General features: G+C 41.5%; 1 protein-coding gene across 1 annotated transcript; it reads right to left on the bottom strand.

The window, feature by feature from the left end:
* Positions 1–4,112: 4,112 nt before the first annotated feature.
* On the bottom strand, positions 4,113–19,089 carry mrrf (mitochondrial ribosome recycling factor). Its single transcript, XM_029444812.1, has 7 exons — positions 18,878–19,089; positions 15,515–15,688; positions 15,187–15,354; positions 11,341–11,459; positions 6,991–7,082; positions 5,206–5,365; positions 4,113–4,838 (listed from the first exon to the last, which is right to left on the bottom strand). Exons 2-7 carry the CDS (start codon positions 15,684–15,686, stop codon positions 4,761–4,763), a joined length of 789 nt encoding a protein of 262 aa, XP_029300672.1. The 5' UTR covers positions 15,687–15,688; positions 18,878–19,089; the 3' UTR covers positions 4,113–4,760.
* Between the last annotated feature and the right edge of the window lie 13 nt (positions 19,090–19,102).

The raw sequence follows: 19,102 nt of genomic DNA on the forward strand, positions 1-19,102 counted from the left end.
ACCCCTCCTTATTTGTGCAGTGTTTGTTTTGTGTTGCTGAACTACAGCATATGGTAGCTTGATTTTTTTTTGAAGAGGTTATTGCACTGCTAAAATCTCCATCTGGTCATTTGTCTGTTATCAAGCCATGAAGGTCTTATTTTCATTACAAACAAATGTAAAAAGCAGCCGGTGTGAGGAGATATTCCAGTACAAGTTAACAAACAAGAATAATTTCCCTTGATTTTAGTGCAGCCATCTGCCTTATTCTGTCTCGCTTCAATACACTCACGTCGATATAATCCATCTGCAATAACAGATTTGTACTATTTACTGTATGCAAACATGACTTTGGGCCTGAATAAAAGAAGAGAATGACTTCAGATCTTTGCAAGAGATGAAAGTGATGTTATTTTCTAACTTTGCTCAAATGTCACCTGTTGTAGCAATTATAACAAGACGTTTTCCTACTAGTATTTGCACTTGAATGTGCAAAAAAAAAAAAGATTCTACAACAAAAGGAGGGGATATTATTTTCTGAAAATATCGTCCATATAGCCTACTGACAAAAATCTATGTAAAAAGAAGTTTACCAGCAGGTCATGCCAGACATTTTTACTAATGTTCTGTTCTTTTTCTAAGACTTGGCGGAGTACTTTAGTATTTTGTAAGGACTGGGAAGCAGGATTGTTCGTAAATTGGGTCCATTGTCATTCCCTCCACCATCCCATCACTACAGGACTCCAACACCACCCACCCCACGCCTCTCACCCTCCTCCCTCCCTCTCTCCTGCTGGCAGTCCTTGATTACACTTGTCTCCTGGGGGAAGGTTTAAACTCCTCAGAGATAGTAATATCGAGGGCACTACTGGCTAGTCACTTCAGATCAGGGCGGGGGGAGGAAATGGCGACGGACATAAAGCTAAATATATAATTCCTCCCATGCTGGTAATCACGATGTCCAGACGATTTGAAATGACAGTTTAACCACTTTAGACTGAGGAACGCTTTGTTCAGATTTGAGAAGCAGGAGGTGTGTGTGCTGGAGCGTTTGGGTCGGTCCCTACGACGTTTGGGGAGCCTCCTCATGAGTATAGAGGCTATCCGAAGGGGCCCGTGTGGTCCTCTGTAAATACACGTGGGGGGGGGGAGAGAGCGCACGTTCCATCGAGTTAAAATGGCTCGCGGACTAGACAGGAGCTATTTTGCGAATGAGTGACGTTCCAAGAGCTCCGGAAGGAAACACTCTCACCGTCCGGTATTAGTTTACCTGATTATTAGGATATCCAGCTTCCTCCTAAAATGGCCGGCCATTTCCCTGTTAGAGCCAGTAAGAGCACCCACCTGGATTAGGCCTAAACATGGTCTGCATTACAGCAGGTACAATAAGGCTTCATGCCACGCAGCTCAACCAATTACATCTATAAATATTAATAAGCTAATCTGCACATATGGGTTTCCTGCGAGCCTATTTCTACATCCCTGAAAGGGTCAGAGACACTCTTATATTCTTATCTTATAAAATCCATTACATTTTTTTTTCTTCTTCAATTTGCATATGCAGAGATTCTTCGCTCCAGACAGGCTCTCTGAATGTTCCCCTCCCCACCCCATCATCACATCGCAAGAGAGCGCATTTTGTATTCACGCGCTGATTGGATCCTTGATGAGATCTTCAGGGTGGCTTCACACACTCTGATGCTCTTTACACTCCAGAGGTGATGAGAAGAGGAAGAGAGGGAGAAAAAGAGAGAATAAGAGGTATATACACATGTGTGTGTGTGTGTGTGGGGGGGGGATTTGTCTATTCCTAAGTGGTCGGCTCCGTCGCTGCCCGGCCTCCTTAGCGGTTCTGCCGCTGGAGGAGCACCGTGGCTTGATGTTCAGAGTGTAATCACAGAAAGCAAGAGGGGAATCATATACATTCATTCTTTCTCATCTTCTTTCATACACACAGTGGCTATACAATATAATGTAGGTCGTTTTGGGAAACTAGTATTAGACCATGGTATCGAGCTTCTCTCAAAAGATATGAATAATGCAGCAGAGAAATCTGCATGAAAAGTAGAGATATTGAAAAGTAGAACAATGCTAAGAGGGGAAGAATGAAGTACGAGAAGATGGAGGGACTGAGCTGGAGAGCAACACTCAAGGCATTTTTATTCTTTTTTTTTTTCTTCCCCCAATGACTTTAAATTGTACTCCTCCGTGTCTGTATCTTATATTTGTGCGTTCCAAAAAGAGGAATGAGGATGAAATTGGATTCAGTGCGCGCTCTGCGACACGCATACTTACATACTCAAAAATTCCCAATTGATGATTTAAAGTGGGACTACGGAACTTTTGAAAGAAGAAATAATCAATTCTTCCTCTTACAAACGAAAACTTGAATTCATAAGAACTAAAACGGACTCTTGCCCAATTTAGTACACTCAGGAGTTGTGCTGCACTTGGTCTGCTGTGACCAGTATCTTATGTTGGCAAACTTTAGTTAGATATTGTAGTATAACTGATATTACAGTCAGTGTGCTGATATATGACTCTTCTCTACTTTACATTACATTTGACGATCATCCCATAAATGTCACTTTTACGGCTAATTAGAAAGTTAGGTCGTCTCACTTCAGGATTTAAACTTGTTGGTGATGTTCCTTCATGTCCTGAAATTGTGTTTTTAAGATCACAGTCATCTGTCATGCAAGAATCAGACATCGGCCTTTTTTTTGTGTAAAAATACAGATTTATAAAGAGCTAGTTGAGAGTGTTAAAGCTCTAAGTTCAAATGTCTAATTTAGTATCTTTACTTAAATGCACCAGCAATGAATAGAAGGCTCGACCATCAACTCAAACGTTTACTGAACTAATTCAGACTTGTATATTTTTGTGAGGAATCGCCAAAGGACACACCAGAACTGCTACAAAGACAAACCTCTATTGCTCTCTCTCTCTTGCACACAAATGCAGTCCCACGCACACATACACACACACACACACACGTCAAAAGGCAGTGCTAGTAGTAGTAGTAAACATTTGAAAGGAACAGGGGTAATTCACTTGATAAATGTCAACCAAAATGAAGCCATCAGCTGAAAGCAATTTCCTCGTGCTTGCCTGTGTTCTGCGCCAGGGACTTGGGAGATTTTCACCCCTCCATCGATCATGAAGCCTCTGTTTTAGGCCAAGGTACACAATGCCCTCAAATTGCTGACATATGGACCCGGAAGTCTCCGCAAAAAAAACCTGCCATTTCCACCCCACCCCTCCTCCTCTCCTCTGTCCCGACCCAGCCACTCCTCTGCTAAACTCTTGTTTATCCAACGACTCTGGTCTGTTAAGGCCATTAAAGCGAAGCCATTCAGGGAGACGGAGCCAAGGCAAATGTAATAAAGCCACAATGTGTAGCTACCACCTAACACCAAGGATGACAAAAAGCACCATGGGATCTGCATCGTCACTATTCCTCAATTCATTTTGTCCATTTAAAAAGAAGCCAAACCGCATTTTGATTAGGATTTAATTAGTAGTGTGCGATGTCGCAGCACTGTAATCAAATGACTCTGTGTTTATGAGAGCAAGTGTGTGGGAAAACTTTTAAAATTAAACCTGTCTGCCATGTGGGCTGTTTGCGACAAGTAGCAGAGGAAGCAAAAACAAATCATGATAAAGATGAAGACACCGACCACATATAGTGCGGAAAGCCTCTAGCTGGGGTAAACAGCAGATAGATAAAAGCAGAGCCATGTGTGTGTCGCTGGGCAGGTTTTCCATTCATACATTTCTTCTTATCGATCCACTTTGAACAAATACTCGTACTGACTGTGGCTTTAAAAAGTGCAGCTATTTAAAGCAAAAGAAGGGGCCAAGTGCACGACATTAAAAGTCTGTGGTGCCAGCAGCCAGGGCCTGGAGGTCTGTACACAGGAAAAGTCCATTATCACTCTGACTAATGGAGGGGGGGGGGCGACTTCAAACCAAAAGTGGAGTAAAAGAAAAGAAAACAAAGGAGAGAAAGATGACGCACATGGTACAAAGCAGTTTTTTTTTTAATGGAGTCCATCAATAATGTTACTTTCTTGACTTTATTGTCGAGAGAGTAGCCCTATTATCAATCATAGACATGGGCAGGGCAGAAATTGAAGTTTATTTTTTTTCAAGTTTATTTTTTTAACAGACTTTGAATCAATGTGAAACAAATGTTTGGCAACACGCTAATCATATCCTGCGTCTCTGGAAGCAACCCTCTCTCCCTTTCTCTCTCTCGCTCTTGCCACCAAGACAAACCCGCAGCCAGTTTACATTCAGACGGGTGCGCTTGTTTTATATAAACAGACAGCCCTTGTGGCAAGGAGTTTGATTAGGAGGAGGCCCACAAATCCCATTAAAAGTCCATTCGTCCCTCGTCGGTGTTTGTTTGAAGACAGGAAGAGTAACAAGGGAGGAGGGAGGTGACTGGCAGTCTGTCGTTGTTGTTTCCCCGCCAATTTCTGTTTACGCACCGACGGTTAAACACAGATATCACCCAGCAGCGAAGAGCAGATCTTTGCCAGTGATGTGGGCTTGAACCAAAGCCCCGTTTCTGCCAAAACATCAACAACAGGACGGAGACGTGTTCGTCTGTGCTGAGCTTTTAGACTGTGAGAACGGGATTCAAGAAATACCTCTCGTGCCTCACTGTCTATTATAAACCTGATAGGAATGACATGTTGCCCCTGTTGTGTGTGTCCATTTGTAGGTTCAGCTAGAATGAAAATAACTCAAATAAGACCTTTTAATCCTCACGGTCAGCCTAACAGCTCCTTGGTCTTGGCTGCAAGCTGTGTGTCAATGTTGTGTACAATGTTGTCGGCCATCTGCTGAATCTGTGGAGGCAGAGGGGAAGATGGAAAACAATTAAATACACCTTTTGGGCTCACCTTCTTTTACCTCTCTAGTGTATGTCTGGTAATAGGATGTGACTGGACTGATGATAATCTTCTCACCTCTCTTGTCATATATTTTTATATATATATATATGTATATATATATATATATATATATATATATACACCCTTGGACAGTTTGGGCTACAATAGTTTCAAGTCTTTAAAGGCTCCTATTATCAGTTACCTCCTTGTCTCTTTTCAGTTTTGTGACTCATATCTTTCCACCTTCCTTGAAACTTCCCTTCCTCAGTTTAATTAATTAAGAAGCATTATGTGTAATAGCCCTGATCACCCCGTCACCTACCTGCTTTTCCACAAGTCGTATGGTGTCCTCCGAGTGTCCTTCCTTCACAGTTTTGACCTTTGTGACAGCATTAGCTCGCACTTTCCTCAGTGAGTCTTTTGCCTTGTTGCCGAGCTGTTTTGCCAGCTTGGCAAGGTTCTCTCTGTGTTCCCTCGTTACTCTGCAGGGAAGGGACGAGATGAGGGAAAAGAGAGAAGAGCAAAGAGTAAGACAGTAAGAATTCCTGGGAAACGGGTAAATGGATTATACCAAGCAAGGGTCGAAGCACTTGGGTTCAAGTAGCAGTCCGTCTTAAAATCAGAGTGATAGACTTTACTAAGTGATGAAACAAGTCAATAAGCTCTCAGTGTTGGAGAAAGTGTACATCCTACTATCGGGAGAAGTTGCTACAGCAAAACATTCAACATGCCTTCGAACTACACACAGACCTAAAAAGAAGGGGTAGTCAGACTCTTGCTAAAAACACAGGAAACACACAACTGTGCAGAGACTAAATAAAAAAACAACAACAATGTCCTCACTTGTGCAAATGAGAATGTTAAGTGTTTGTAAGCATGCAAGTTTAATCGTAAGCAACCGTGTAACAACAATCATTTGTCGAGGTCTCAGGCCAGAGCTGAAACATCCGTCATCCCAACAACTTTGTATTCACTTTGCATTCGTTAATCACTCAGAAAATCATACTTCCCATTTTACTCTCCCTCTTTGTCCTTAATTGGCTTTTTTTCCCGTTGTTTTTGCCTCGGGGACTATTTGCAAACAATCCAAGTGCAGCGTCTATTTACCACAAACAATACGGCCTAATTACTGATTCCAGGGCCAATCAAGGAGCCGCTTCTCTTTGGAAATGCAAATGAAGGCTTGGAGCGTGCCGAGACTGATTGCAGGGGGAAAGCAGTCTGACTCTTGTGTCCCTCCTCTGCCAGACTAACACCTGCTGCTCCACGCGTGCACACACATGCACATAAATACAGGCACGCATTTATACATGCACATGTGTGTATATGTAGAAATAAATTCAAAATACACACTGTATAAACAAACAGAGTGGTTTAGTGAGTGAGTGACAGATAGTTTTTTGTGAGGTTGTTTGACTTGGCAGAGAGAGAGAGAGAGAGAGAGAGAGAGAGAGAGAGAGAGAGAGAGAGAGAGAGAGAGAGAGAGAGACAGAAACAGAGAGAGATAGAGAGAGAGAGAGCGACAGAGTGAGAGAGAGAGAGAGAGAGAGAGAGACAGAAACAGAGAGAGAGAGAGAGAGAGAGACAGAGACAGAGACAGAGACAGAGTGAGAGAGAGAGAGAGAGAGAGAGAGAGAGAGAGAGAGAGAGAGAGAGAGAGAGAGAGAGATAGAGAGAGAGAGAGAGAGACCCTCACATCAACCCACTGGGGGTCTCTATGCATCTACAAACCAAAGTTACAGGTATTAAAGTGGAGACATTGGGTGAGACTTACTGTTAGGGTTAAGTTTATGATCATTTACATCATGTATTGATATTTTATTTATTTATTGGTTACTTTTTTTAGTCTTTAAAATCTTAATGCCAAATTAACTATATCATCAATTAACATTTTGTCAATTGAGTACTTGTATTATCAGATCACCTAATAGTTGTTTCAGAGCAAGTACTTAAGATATGTGTGTATAATAATAATAGTGGGAGGGGGGGAAAAGAGGAATAATAGAAGAAAAGGAAAAGATTGAGAAGAAGGAAAGTGCCAAAAGCAGGAAAACGTTTCTGCCCTTGGGGCTGTGTGCATGTGTGTGTGTTTCAGAAAGAGACTCACTTGGGAACGGGCACCTTGATGATCGTCCCGTCCACCTCTGGGTTAAGGTTCATGCTACTCTCTCTCAGGGCACGGGTGGCAGCCGCTGTAGCCTGGAGCACAACAGAAACACACACACACACACACACACACACACACACACACACACACACACACACACACACACACACACACACACACACACACACACACACACACACACACACACACACACACACACACACACACACACACACACACACACACACACACACACACACACACACACACACGCACGCACACACACGCACACACACACACACACACACAGATATATGAATGGAAAAGCAGCGCTACAACTGCAGGTAGTGGCCCAGCTCCAGCTGGCAATCATTAAGGTGTTGTGGGTGGGTGGGTTATATGTAGTGTGTGTGCGTCTGTGCGTGTGTGTGTGTGTCAGGGGAAGCCCATGCAGTGTGGAAGTGCCTTGGGCCACTGTCAGCGCTCAGCCCTGTGGGACAGAAATGAGAGGTTGCAGGGCAGGGCGTTGACCCATGGTGACCTCAAAAGGAGTGTCTGCTTGTGCTTGTGTATGATACATGTTCACACAAACACATATGTGCTTTTCAGTTTGTATTTACTCATTTTTTTATCTTTATTGTCAAATATAAAAGCGGCTAATTGCTCATTTATGAAGATGGGAAATGTGAATGATCTTGAGGTGAGTAACTGTACATGTATATATATTCACTTTAATTTAAGAGTACATGTAAACAGTTTGTTTTGTGGTCAGATTTTGCATGTGGCCTGCTCATTACCTTATGGGAGGTCTTAAATCTACGGGGTTTAACAAATACGGTGGAAGGCACAGGTCACCACATTTGGAGGTTAGAGGCATTAAGGTTACACATGTTGAAAGACATTGATATCTTATAGTCTTTAGACCGGCACAGGCACCATGATTGTGACATTTTAACATGGTTGAGGGACAGTTTTTTATGACTGAACCCATTTCTGTCAATTCTGTTTATTTCTACCCCATGAAAAGCAATGAAGTTGATGTATGTTGCAGAAATACCATTCAAAACTGATTATGTGAGGAAACATTTCCTCACGTCATCCTCCGTAACGATTATTTGTAGGTAATAAAACCTCCGGTTGCTACAGTTGGATGAACAATACATTCAGTGATGCTAGCAGTAGCTGAATGTATGTAGTTAAAACTATGGATAAATGGATGAGAGTCATTTATGTTATTTCTTTACGAGACATTTTTCACAGAAGACATTTTGAATCTCACAGCAGGAGAAGCACAGATGTAAATACTCAAATTAAAGATGGCTGCTTCAGTTTCAGGGTCCTGGTATTGTATATACTGTCACGACTTACTGGGCCACAGCCAAAAGTCACCGTCGATAAATGCAATGTTTTTATTGAAAGTTAGTTTTGCCAAGACCAGCCTCGTGTCAGTGAAACTACACATTAGATTCCCTTAAAATCTGGCATCATGCACGACGACACTTATGTTGTAATAAGAATCACAACACAGGATCAGACAAAGACAGTGATCGGAGGTTCTGAAAAGTGTCTGCTGTCACACAACACTTTGATAATATCAGTTATTTATCAAAGTGTTTACTTTGGAATTCTATTTTGAAGTGTATTTGTATTTATTTGGCAGACATGGAGGCTTGCGTATTACTCAATGGTAAATAATTAAAACAGAATTAATTTACGTGAAACCAAAAAATGATCCACCTTATACAAAACAGTGCGTTACAGACGAGGGAGAGAGGAAGACATATCCTTTGAATTACTGAAAACAAAGTCACACTCTTCAAAAAAAACTATTCTGCAACCACATGACAATTCCCTTAGCTGAGCTTTACAAAGTGTGCAAATGTGCAACGCGAGGAAAAAGAGCATATCATTTCCTTTTCTTTCTTCTTTTCTTTACCTCAGTCTACCCTACTCTCCTTTCTTGACAGCTGCTTCTGGCCTTATCCGCTGGGGGAAAGACATGGCAGTGAGATTAAAGGAATTTATTTGCGCAGATTAAATTAATTCATGAGGTTTCTTTTCCTTTGTCAAAATCATCCGGCGCACAGGCCTCTGGTTGCTCTCTGCGAGTGTGGGGTGATAGATTCAGCCCATACCTATGTTTGATTGTTCTCAGCATCAAATTCATCACCATTTCCCCTCTCCCGACGACGACGGTGGTTACGAAAAAACCGAGGGGAATTTCTCTGAAAAAGGCCGGGCAAGGTTCTGGTTATACATGTTGCGAGAGGAAGAGAAATTACGCTGGAGTTTCACATCAAACGCTTGACGGCGAGGTTCAAAGCTAAGAGGCGAGCAGAGAGGAATGTGTGTGAGAGTCCGCGTGTGTGCATGTTTAAAAAGGAGGGTCCTGAAGAAAACACTTTATGAACAAAGTGGTGGGATGCTTAAACACGCACATTTATCCTAAAACACACACAGCAAATTGCCGCCTGATCTAAGCATGCTGGTAGTCGTGTTAGTTCCACTGTGGCTTCCCAGGCTGCTCTTAATGAATGAATGGAAAACAATGGTAGGGCCCCTCTGGAGAGCCTGGTAATGGATAGGCATCATTATAAGCCTATTAGCTCAGGGTACTGAGGACTCACCTCTGTGTGGGACATGGGTAACGTAGGGCACGACAGGGTACTATGTGCATGCATGAGTTTGTCTGCCGGTGTGTGTGTGGTCTGTGGTCGGAGTTTCTGGGAAGAAAATAGACTCACTACAAGTCCATTCAGGTTGAAGGCTGGATTTCCAGATTTAAGATGCTGATAAATACTTAGATTTGGATGTTGTTTTGTGATAGCGGTACAAAAGACAGGTGAAGTCACACCTTCCAGATTCACAAAAGGTGAGTGGTAGGAAAATAGAAGGTGGTGGAGGATGGTTGCAAGAACAAAACTGCCTTTGAATATCATCTATGCTTATACAAAGAAAAGGCTACCAAATAATGTTACAATGGCTGGTTTAGATTGGCTGGAATATCTAAACAATCTGCATCTCGGCCCTGACTTTTCCTCTAGCACCACAATCTTTTTTTAATCAAAACTTTATCGTCATTTCAAGCTATACACAATGTACAATTCAAATGAAATTTCGTTGTACTGGCAATAAGGTTGACGTATGTATTTTTGGTCTTTTTATGCCTTTAAAGATAGAGAGAGAAGTGTAGCCTGTGAAAGCAAATGGCTACAGGTCGGACTTGAACCACAGGCCGCTGTGGCAAGGACTAAGCCTTTGTATATGGGTCGCCCGCGCTACCAGGTGAGCTCCCGGGGCGCCCGACATATGTAGTTTTGAGTGAAATATTCAACAACTATTGGATGGTTTGTCGTTAAAACACACATTCATGCTCCCCTCAGGTAATAGCAAATACAATGTCAGCATGGTAACGTGCTATGCTAAGATGGTGAGAACGATACAAACTTTATACCTGCTTAATATCAGTATGCTAGCATCGTCATTGTGAGCATGCTGACATTAGCATTTAGCTCAAAGTACAGCCTCACAGTGCCGCTAGCTTGGACGTAGACTGTTCTCTACCAAGCACTTAAAATCGTGTTTTATTGAACTGTATTTTAATTCTTGCATTTAACTGTATGAATTCTTTTTATTACTATAATCAGAACTATTGGCAGGTTTCTGACATATTGTAGATGCAAGCATCACTTGTAAGGTGGTGTCATTCATTATTCCTATTCATCTGAACTTCAGTTCTATATAAGATCTAAATCCTCAGTCATGACTGTCTGTGGATATATGATTGCATAATGTCGTATTAAATGCTTAAAAAAAAAGAAGCACATTTAGATTTTCCAGACCACCAGAAAGTTGAGAAATGCGAGACACCCCCCTGGACAAAATGTCTTACTGGAGCTCTGATTAGCAGCGTTGTATCATCTAAAAAGGAAAAGAGGGAAAGAAAGAAAAGAAAAATAATCCATTCCTTCCTAACCTGGGGGTAAAATGAGGTCATTTCCTATTCTGTGAAAACTCACACGCAGACATAACCACATCTCAGTGCACGCACACACGCACACACACACGGTTTGGGATCATGTTGCTATCTTTCACCCCAGAACAAAGGGCTCCCCGAGTGATCAATCAATTAGCATCTGAGACTCAGTTGGAGAGAGCGAGGCAGGTCAGGTTTCATTTATACAGAGATGTGGGCTTAGAGTTCTGGTCTGGCTTTACTTTTCCTTCTGCGAGGACCATCTATCTGTCTGTGCTTCGGATTATTGTTATAAAGCTTTTAGTTACTCTGTGCTTGCCTGCGTGACACAAACAGATACGGGGAAGGAGAATCTGTGCAGGTGATCGTCTTACCTCTGGGAAGCTGCTCATGTTGACCATAATGAGCTGAGGGGATTTCATGGAGACCTGTCCCAGATGGTTGAGAGGGAACTTCCCATCTTGTGTCGTCACCACAATGTGATCCAGAGCTCCTAAACAAATACAGATACATTCAATTGTTTATTTACTTCATTCATTTACCTACGTAGACTTTGGCATCAAATCCTGCTGTTGCAATGTACAACGCAGTTACCCTGTGCAGCTACCAATTTTACATGCCAAAATAAAACATATCAGCTTTTGCATTTGATGTATATTTGACTTTATCTTTTCTAAACTCAAGTTATAAATAGTTACACTTCTATTTATAGTTACTATCAGTCATCCACCAATCGGAAGGTCGTTAGTCCGGCCCCTGCAGTCGAAGTGTCCTTGGTTTGAGTGGTCGCTCAAGACTACAAAAGCACTATATATCAAAATGCAGTCCAACAAACAAACTTCCAACAATGTTGACTGTTGAAGTTGGGCATACAGTTCTCAGATTTGCTTTATTCTCATGGCTCTATAATAGGTATCGGCACCAAAAATCCAGTATCGGTCAGGCTGTGGTAACTATGCTAGCTTTTTCTGGTTTGATGACACTCTTTCCATGCAGACTGAATGATCGACTGTATGTTTTCCTTTATATTTAGTCAGGCAGATTAACAAATAAACAGACAGACAGATTAATGAATGTGCAGCAGAAGCCACAAACTGCATGAGTAAGAAAAACTAAAATATGAGAGACCACTGTTATAGTGTTAACAGTTTCCATGATCTACTGTCTCTCCTCACTGTCAACACAGAGAAGCGAAGGCAAGTTTGCCAACATGGGTTGACTTTTGTTCCTTACTCCTTCTCTCCCTTTACTCCATCGCTCCACCCATCGACCCCTCTCCCTCTCCTCCGTCTGGCTAACCTCAGACGCAGTTGTTTCCTCCTTCTCCACCTCTGCCTTACATCACCCGCTCCCTGCTTACCCATTGGGGGCAGTGCTGGTGGTGTGCGTGTGTGGAAAAGGGGGGTGAAGGGGAGGTGAGGCAATGGTGTAATAAAACAAATAATAAAAATAATTTATCATATGATTTCAAGGGCACAAAATACATAAATGTACCAGTCAGAGATTCCATGCAGGAGAAGAAACAAAACATAAAAGGTTGGTATGATGTGAGGAAGTGGATACCTTTTATTTAAAGGCTGCAGCCCAACTGGATCACTGACATATTACCTGCCTGCCAATTATTCTGTCTCCCTCTTTGACTTCAAAAGTTAATTTGTGTGCCGCTCTAAACCTGCCTGTCCGTCTCACAGTACCTCTCTGTGTATATGCGGCGCATTTATGTCCATATCTGTGACCTTCTGCCTGTCCGTCTTTGTTACCCGTGCCTCGACAATGAGCACCTACACATCTGCTAATACTTTAGGAGGGCAGACAGACAGACAGTCATTTCTTTAATTACAAAAGTGGAGGGTGAGGAGGGGTACGGGGGTTGAGAAAGAAGAGGAAGGTCAGAGGAGGATGGCTCGAAAGCATTTGAATTGCTCTTTGTCAATAACTTTTATTTGTACACTTACAACTATTATTTTGCTTTTTATCTAAAAATGTTTTGTTTCCAACATTAAACAGTTGACTTTATATTATTTGTTAACTTAATATACTAGCGATGTACACAACTAATCGATATTAATGATGTTTTATTCACCAGACTGAGATGACGCTCAACACAATCAATTTCATTCTGTGCAGTTGTTTGGTCTGCACCAGAGCTTAATGAAATAAACACAACACTGACATATCATCAGCATATATGACGATCTTGTTAGCGTACAGTTGCTGATTTACGCATCCAGTACCGTTGTTGTTCAACGTCCCAGTGCACTATGTCGTAACAAAGTTTCCATGGAAACAGAGCTTGTTTTCGGGACAGATTACCCATCTGTGACTAACCACAATATGTTGGTCACAGCATTGATCCCCTCTATCTGCATCTATCTTTGACTTTCTGCTACACGTTTGCCACACATGCACAGTATGCATTCACACACACACACACACACACACACACACACACACACACACACACACACACACACACACACACACACACACACACACACACACACACACACACACACACACACACACACACACACACACACTTAATGAGAGCCAGATGAGAGGTTCATGGAACAAACACACGCACACGACACACACATTCGGACAACTGACGTCATTCCATTCCACCATCTCATCTCTCCTGTCAGCTCTAAATCCTGCTGCCTCCCTGGATTACTGTGCAGCTGGACAGAAGGGAAGAGGAGGGATGGAGTGGAGGACAGCCGTGAGTGGATAGAGAGAGATGGAGCGAGGATGACAGGATGGAGGGCAAGAGACAGCAATGACAAGAGAAGCAGAAGGAGGACTGACGAGATGGAGGGAGCGAAGTAGGGAACTGTGAACAAATGTTTCCTTGTAGGTCAAGAAGAAATTTGAATTCAAAAGTATGAGATGCAGATTAAAAATATCATACGATTGGAGGCCAAAAAATAAAGCTGGGAATTGTTGGAAAAACAAAAGAGAAGACTAAATAATGGAGGGATGTAAAGGGCCGAAGATAGAAAATGAATCAGACCAAGAAATTGCTGAATGATGCTGAAGGGAACATGATGAAAAATGAACAGATACATTAATAAAGAACGGTGAAACAGTTGGAGGACATTTACGAGACACGACATTGGGGTGTTAACCATAAAGATCAAGGTTGTGTTTTTGCTTCTGTTGTTTAACTTTCCTGCAGATCAAATGTCGGAGAGAAAGCGCACTTTCGTCTGAAGAGTAAAAGGAGTAAAAGCTCACACACTTTTAGTTTGAAGTCTGAAGCGCCCGTCTCCTCCCTCGGGATCTTCCATTATACACCCAAGCCCAGCTCCCATTTGTTAGAACCCAGAGGCAAAAGGGTCATGACCAGGATGCAGTTGGGGAAACAGAGGTCAAACTGGGGTCAAGGTAAGGTCACACTAGGGCTCACTCTCAGCCCTTAGGCCCTTTGTCAGGTAGATGCAAACAAAGAGGAAGACTTACTGACTTTTATCCCCAAAGCAAAAATGTCCCTTTCATGTGCTGTTATGAAGTAAACCGTGCATGTACCATACATGATGCAATTGAAAAGTAAAACCGCGCTGCAACAGTCAATGCACAATTCATGTGCATCAACAAAAGAAAACAATAAGCCCCATATGTGGCCTCTGCATTCTGTATGTTACTTTGTGATTCATGTCTGTGATCTCTTGGATATGATGGCATTCCATCCAGATGCAGAATGATAAAACATTAACTCTGGGCTAGGGCAGAGGACGTAACAAACAGCTTGTTTAGAGAAGAAGAGAAGCCATGTTTGTAGGGATGTTACTGAAAAACATTATTTGGAAAAACTGGATTCAAACATTGGTTTCACTCCAGGTAAACATTTATTATTCTGGTTGGACTGCAGACGTGTGTGATCAGAGACATACCTTTGCAGATTTAACCTGCTGTTGGACAAATATACAAATACTACTTTAACTTGTCCGTGTGTGGTATAATATTCAATGTACTGCATTCTTTCTATTGTTCTAGCATGTTTTCTTCTTTGGCACTGTTAACAATAAAAGAAAATGGCAAGCTGAGCAACTTAATTAAACCCTCACATTTCTAACATCACTGTCAGTGCTCTTAATATACTGCCATTTATTAGTCTTCTGTAAAAGTTTGAGAAACAAACAGAGAGATTTGTCAGGAGACACAGGCAGACAGACAACATGAGACGGAGTCCAAGAAGGAAACAGAGAGAAGCTGAATACCTGGCGAGGTTCTGATGCTGAGGTTGCGTGTGAAGTCCTCTTTGAGTGCATTGAGAACAGCTGTCATGTCCTTGTTCACTTCATCCAGACTGATGATGTCTTCCACCAGATCTGCATTAATATTCACCTTAGCCGACTGGCCCTTAGCTGACTGGCCCTTTGCCTTGGCTTGGAAGACGAAGAGAGGGAAAGAAGCAAAGCACTGAGGAAAGAGTGGAGTCTGATATGCAAGATAGATAATATCTAAACACGTAACCCACATTCATGCCAACAGAGCCACAGAGGTTGTACATAAGTGAACTCCAGTCTCAGCAATCTCCTCACTGACCTTTCGCCTTTTTGCTGGCATAGAGCCTGGTGCATGCAGAGGGGTAGAAGGTGGTGTTGGGGTACAGAAGTGGTGCATTGACCCTGGAGGTGGCCACGAGGGGAGACCTGACCTGTCGCAACAGGGACTGACACAGCAGAGGTCGCAGCAGACTCAGGTGGTTCATAGCCATAACTGCAAAAGAAACAAAGGGGAAGGTAATAGAATAAATACAAAATGATGTTAGAGGAAGTATATAAAAAATGACAGAATTTGAATAAAAGTGACAGAATCACAAAGTGTTCACAGATCAGTTGCTGGTGATATTTATTAAAATGAAGTAATAGCTTGTATCAGCCAGTAGGAGGTAGGCCTACATCTTGTACTGACATTACGGTACCATAGTCTCTTTTATTCTTGACAATCTGATAACAATCTATGACAAAAAAATATAATAATAATAATAATAATAATAATAATATTAAAAAAGCCAAAACATGTCATTACTATATTTTCTTAGAAATGTCACACATATCTCTTTGCAGTGACAGTCAACAGTATAAAAGAGTCACATTTATTATTATTTTTAGAGTGAGAGAGATTCTATCTGATTTTTTACCATATAAATTACAAGTGTATTAAATACTAGGGGAGTACATTGTGAATTAGGGTGATGACAAAATGCTGGCAGACATTTGAAACTTAATTCGATAACCTGAAGAGAAGCTTTGAATGTAAAAAAAGATCAAATACACACAGTAACTCATGAGATTGACTTACTTATCATCATCACAAATATCAGCCAGTTTGACTTTTTATAAACCTTAAAGATGTTAACAAACCTTCCACATAGAAGTAGGCGATATGGATAAATTCATCCATCTTTGATCTAGGGGTCGCAACTATCAATTATTTTTATTATCTATTAATCTGCTAGTAGATCTTTTTCGCATCAGATATTTTGGCATATCATAACAGGAAAAACCCAAGTAGCGCCATCGTTAATGAAATTAGTTTCACCTGTGCTTTTCCTGCTATGACAAAGTCATAATCACTGCTGTTAAAGAACTTTCTGCACTCGGCTGTAAGGCTACATTACACGCGATTACACAAACATGCTCGTTCTCTTCCTCTTACACCCACAAGCCTATAGGCCAACACTAAGTCCACACTCACACACAGTTGTTTGGGCATTCCTGAAGGGGAACCTCCCGTTCAAAAATCACACAACAATATGAGACCAACCACTACTTTTCCATGGAATAACCACCTCCCACCTCGCAAACTGGCTCTCGGCTGTGAACTGTGTCACTGAACCTCGGAGTACACACAAGCACAGACAAACTCTGAGATGTCTAAGCCCACAGACACAAACACACACTAAAGCCTGTCTTTCACAGTCAGTGGCTGTGAAGAGCTCACAGTGTACTGCAGCCTGATTGACGTCCTCTATTGTCTGGTGTGTATTTATAACTGGTGGCTGTGAGGAGAAACAATCTGCTGCATTAAAGACGAGAAGTGAGAAGGACTTTCCCAAATGCATCATATTACTGAGATTATTGTAAAATAATTAAAAGTATAAATTATTTCAGTTGGAAGCTAAATGTAATTTTTTTTAATTAAAACAAAATCAACTGGACTGGTGAATGAAAAACTGAAAATCAAAGAATTTATTTCTTCCTCAGTGGACCTAAATGTTATTTGAAAAAAAAGAAAGAAGTTAGTAACCAGTCAGAAGTCCAAACACACCCTAGCAAAACCTACCCAGCAATTGAAAAAGGTATATGATTATTTTAAGTATTTTTTATATTTACTTATTGCTTTACATTGTGCTCTGAATGCCGTTTGAAAGATTTCTCCACGCTGCCAGGAATATTACAACAAATCCCTTTGTACTTTGCACTGACAATTTTAATGTAAGTACCTATTTTGCTAGAAACAGACACCTTTTGGAGTTTTTGTTTGAAAAATATGTCAGAATCAGTCTTAAATAACCCTTCATGTGTCTTTATTGTGTAATTTTAGATTGTAAACTCTTCCTCCTGTCACTTAAAGCCCAAAATTCCAAGTTTCAATAGTATCCTCAACGGTTGCTAATACCATGCCACTAATCCCTGGTGTTTATCAAACATTGAGTCTAGATATTAACCAACATCTAAACATATTCCAAAGGCAATATTTAGGCTAGACTGTGGACCACCACCTACAATACAAACCCATACCAGGCATCCATGGCTGGTAGGTTTCCTGACAAGCTGATATGATACAGCGCACTGTGGCAGAGCAGATAGGCTCGGATGTGGGACGGTGACGGATCTCTTTAGAGTGGAAGTCAAGCAGAAAAAGTGAAGCACAGGTGTTCAGTGGGATACTGTAGCCTCATATCCTGTAGATTTCACACACAGCAGCAGCTGCAGACACACCACTCCTTCAACCAGTGGCAGAAGCCAGCTGGTGAGCCCGCATGAGCTCTCCTCTGCACACTTTATAGTTTCAGCAGAGTATCTGATAATGTTCTGGCTGGCTCTGCCTCCTCAAAAAACTGTTCAGATAAGGGCTGCAACTAACGATTAGTTTAAATATCTATTAACCTCTCAATATTTGTTTTATGTTTAATTGATTAGCTGCTGAGTCTATAAAGTGCTAGAAAACGCTGAACAATTATCAACTTCTGCAGCCCATGTCACATGTTTGTTTATTTGATATGGACAGAGCATATAAATGAACATCAGTATAAAAATAAAAGATGTAAACATGCCAGAGTTAGCAAGAATGTTAATTTACATCCTTATTCACTAAACTGTCCATGTTCAAATAGCTGTTTTTGTCCAAAACCCAAAGATATTCATAATAAAACGCTGTAAAACAGAGAAATGCAATATCATAACTACTGGCAATAATCTGCCCACTAACCTCACGCTTTAAACACACTATGTGGGTAACAAAACGACACATGTAGTCATCTGGCTTGACTGACATGATCCTAGTGCATCCCTAATGTGTCTGAATACTGACAATGACTTCATCATAGTCCCCTGAGAGAAACATTACTAGTAAAGGTAACTTCAGGTGTTCCGGTAATATTCCAGAACAGAACAGATACTCAGTAATTGAATAAGTTTGATACTATGTTATTAACAATAGTATGTAGATATTTAAGATAACTGACTGATTCTAACACGTTTTGTAAGTGATGCGGTGTGAAGGTCGGTGTGGTGGGAGTGTGCATATAGCACTTCTAGCCTTCTCCTGCACATACCACGGGCAAAAGCTAAACATAAACCGCAACCACATAGTTGCTAAATATAATACTGTCGTTAATTTCAGCTGCGACCCAGCAAAACTCTACCTTCAACTGTAAATGGCCCAAAACAGCATACTTACTCTCAAGTTTACAGCCTTTACAGAAGCATGTTAGCTTGGAAAAAAAGCCACAACTGACATCTATGTTGTCATCATCACGCGCCGAATCTTTCAAACAGATGTGTGTTTGAAACACTGTAAGGAGTATACCGATTGGGCGGGGTTCCTGCCTAAACCTAGAAACCTAGATGTGGGAGACATACGGGAGATGCCAAAATATAAAACGAGCGACCCCTCTCGACTCTA

The sequence above is a fragment of the Cottoperca gobio genome, chromosome 12, assembly GCF_900634415.1.
Source record: "Cottoperca gobio chromosome 12, fCotGob3.1, whole genome shotgun sequence".
In the NCBI taxonomy this organism is placed as follows: Eukaryota; Metazoa; Chordata; class Actinopteri; order Perciformes; family Bovichtidae; genus Cottoperca; species Cottoperca gobio.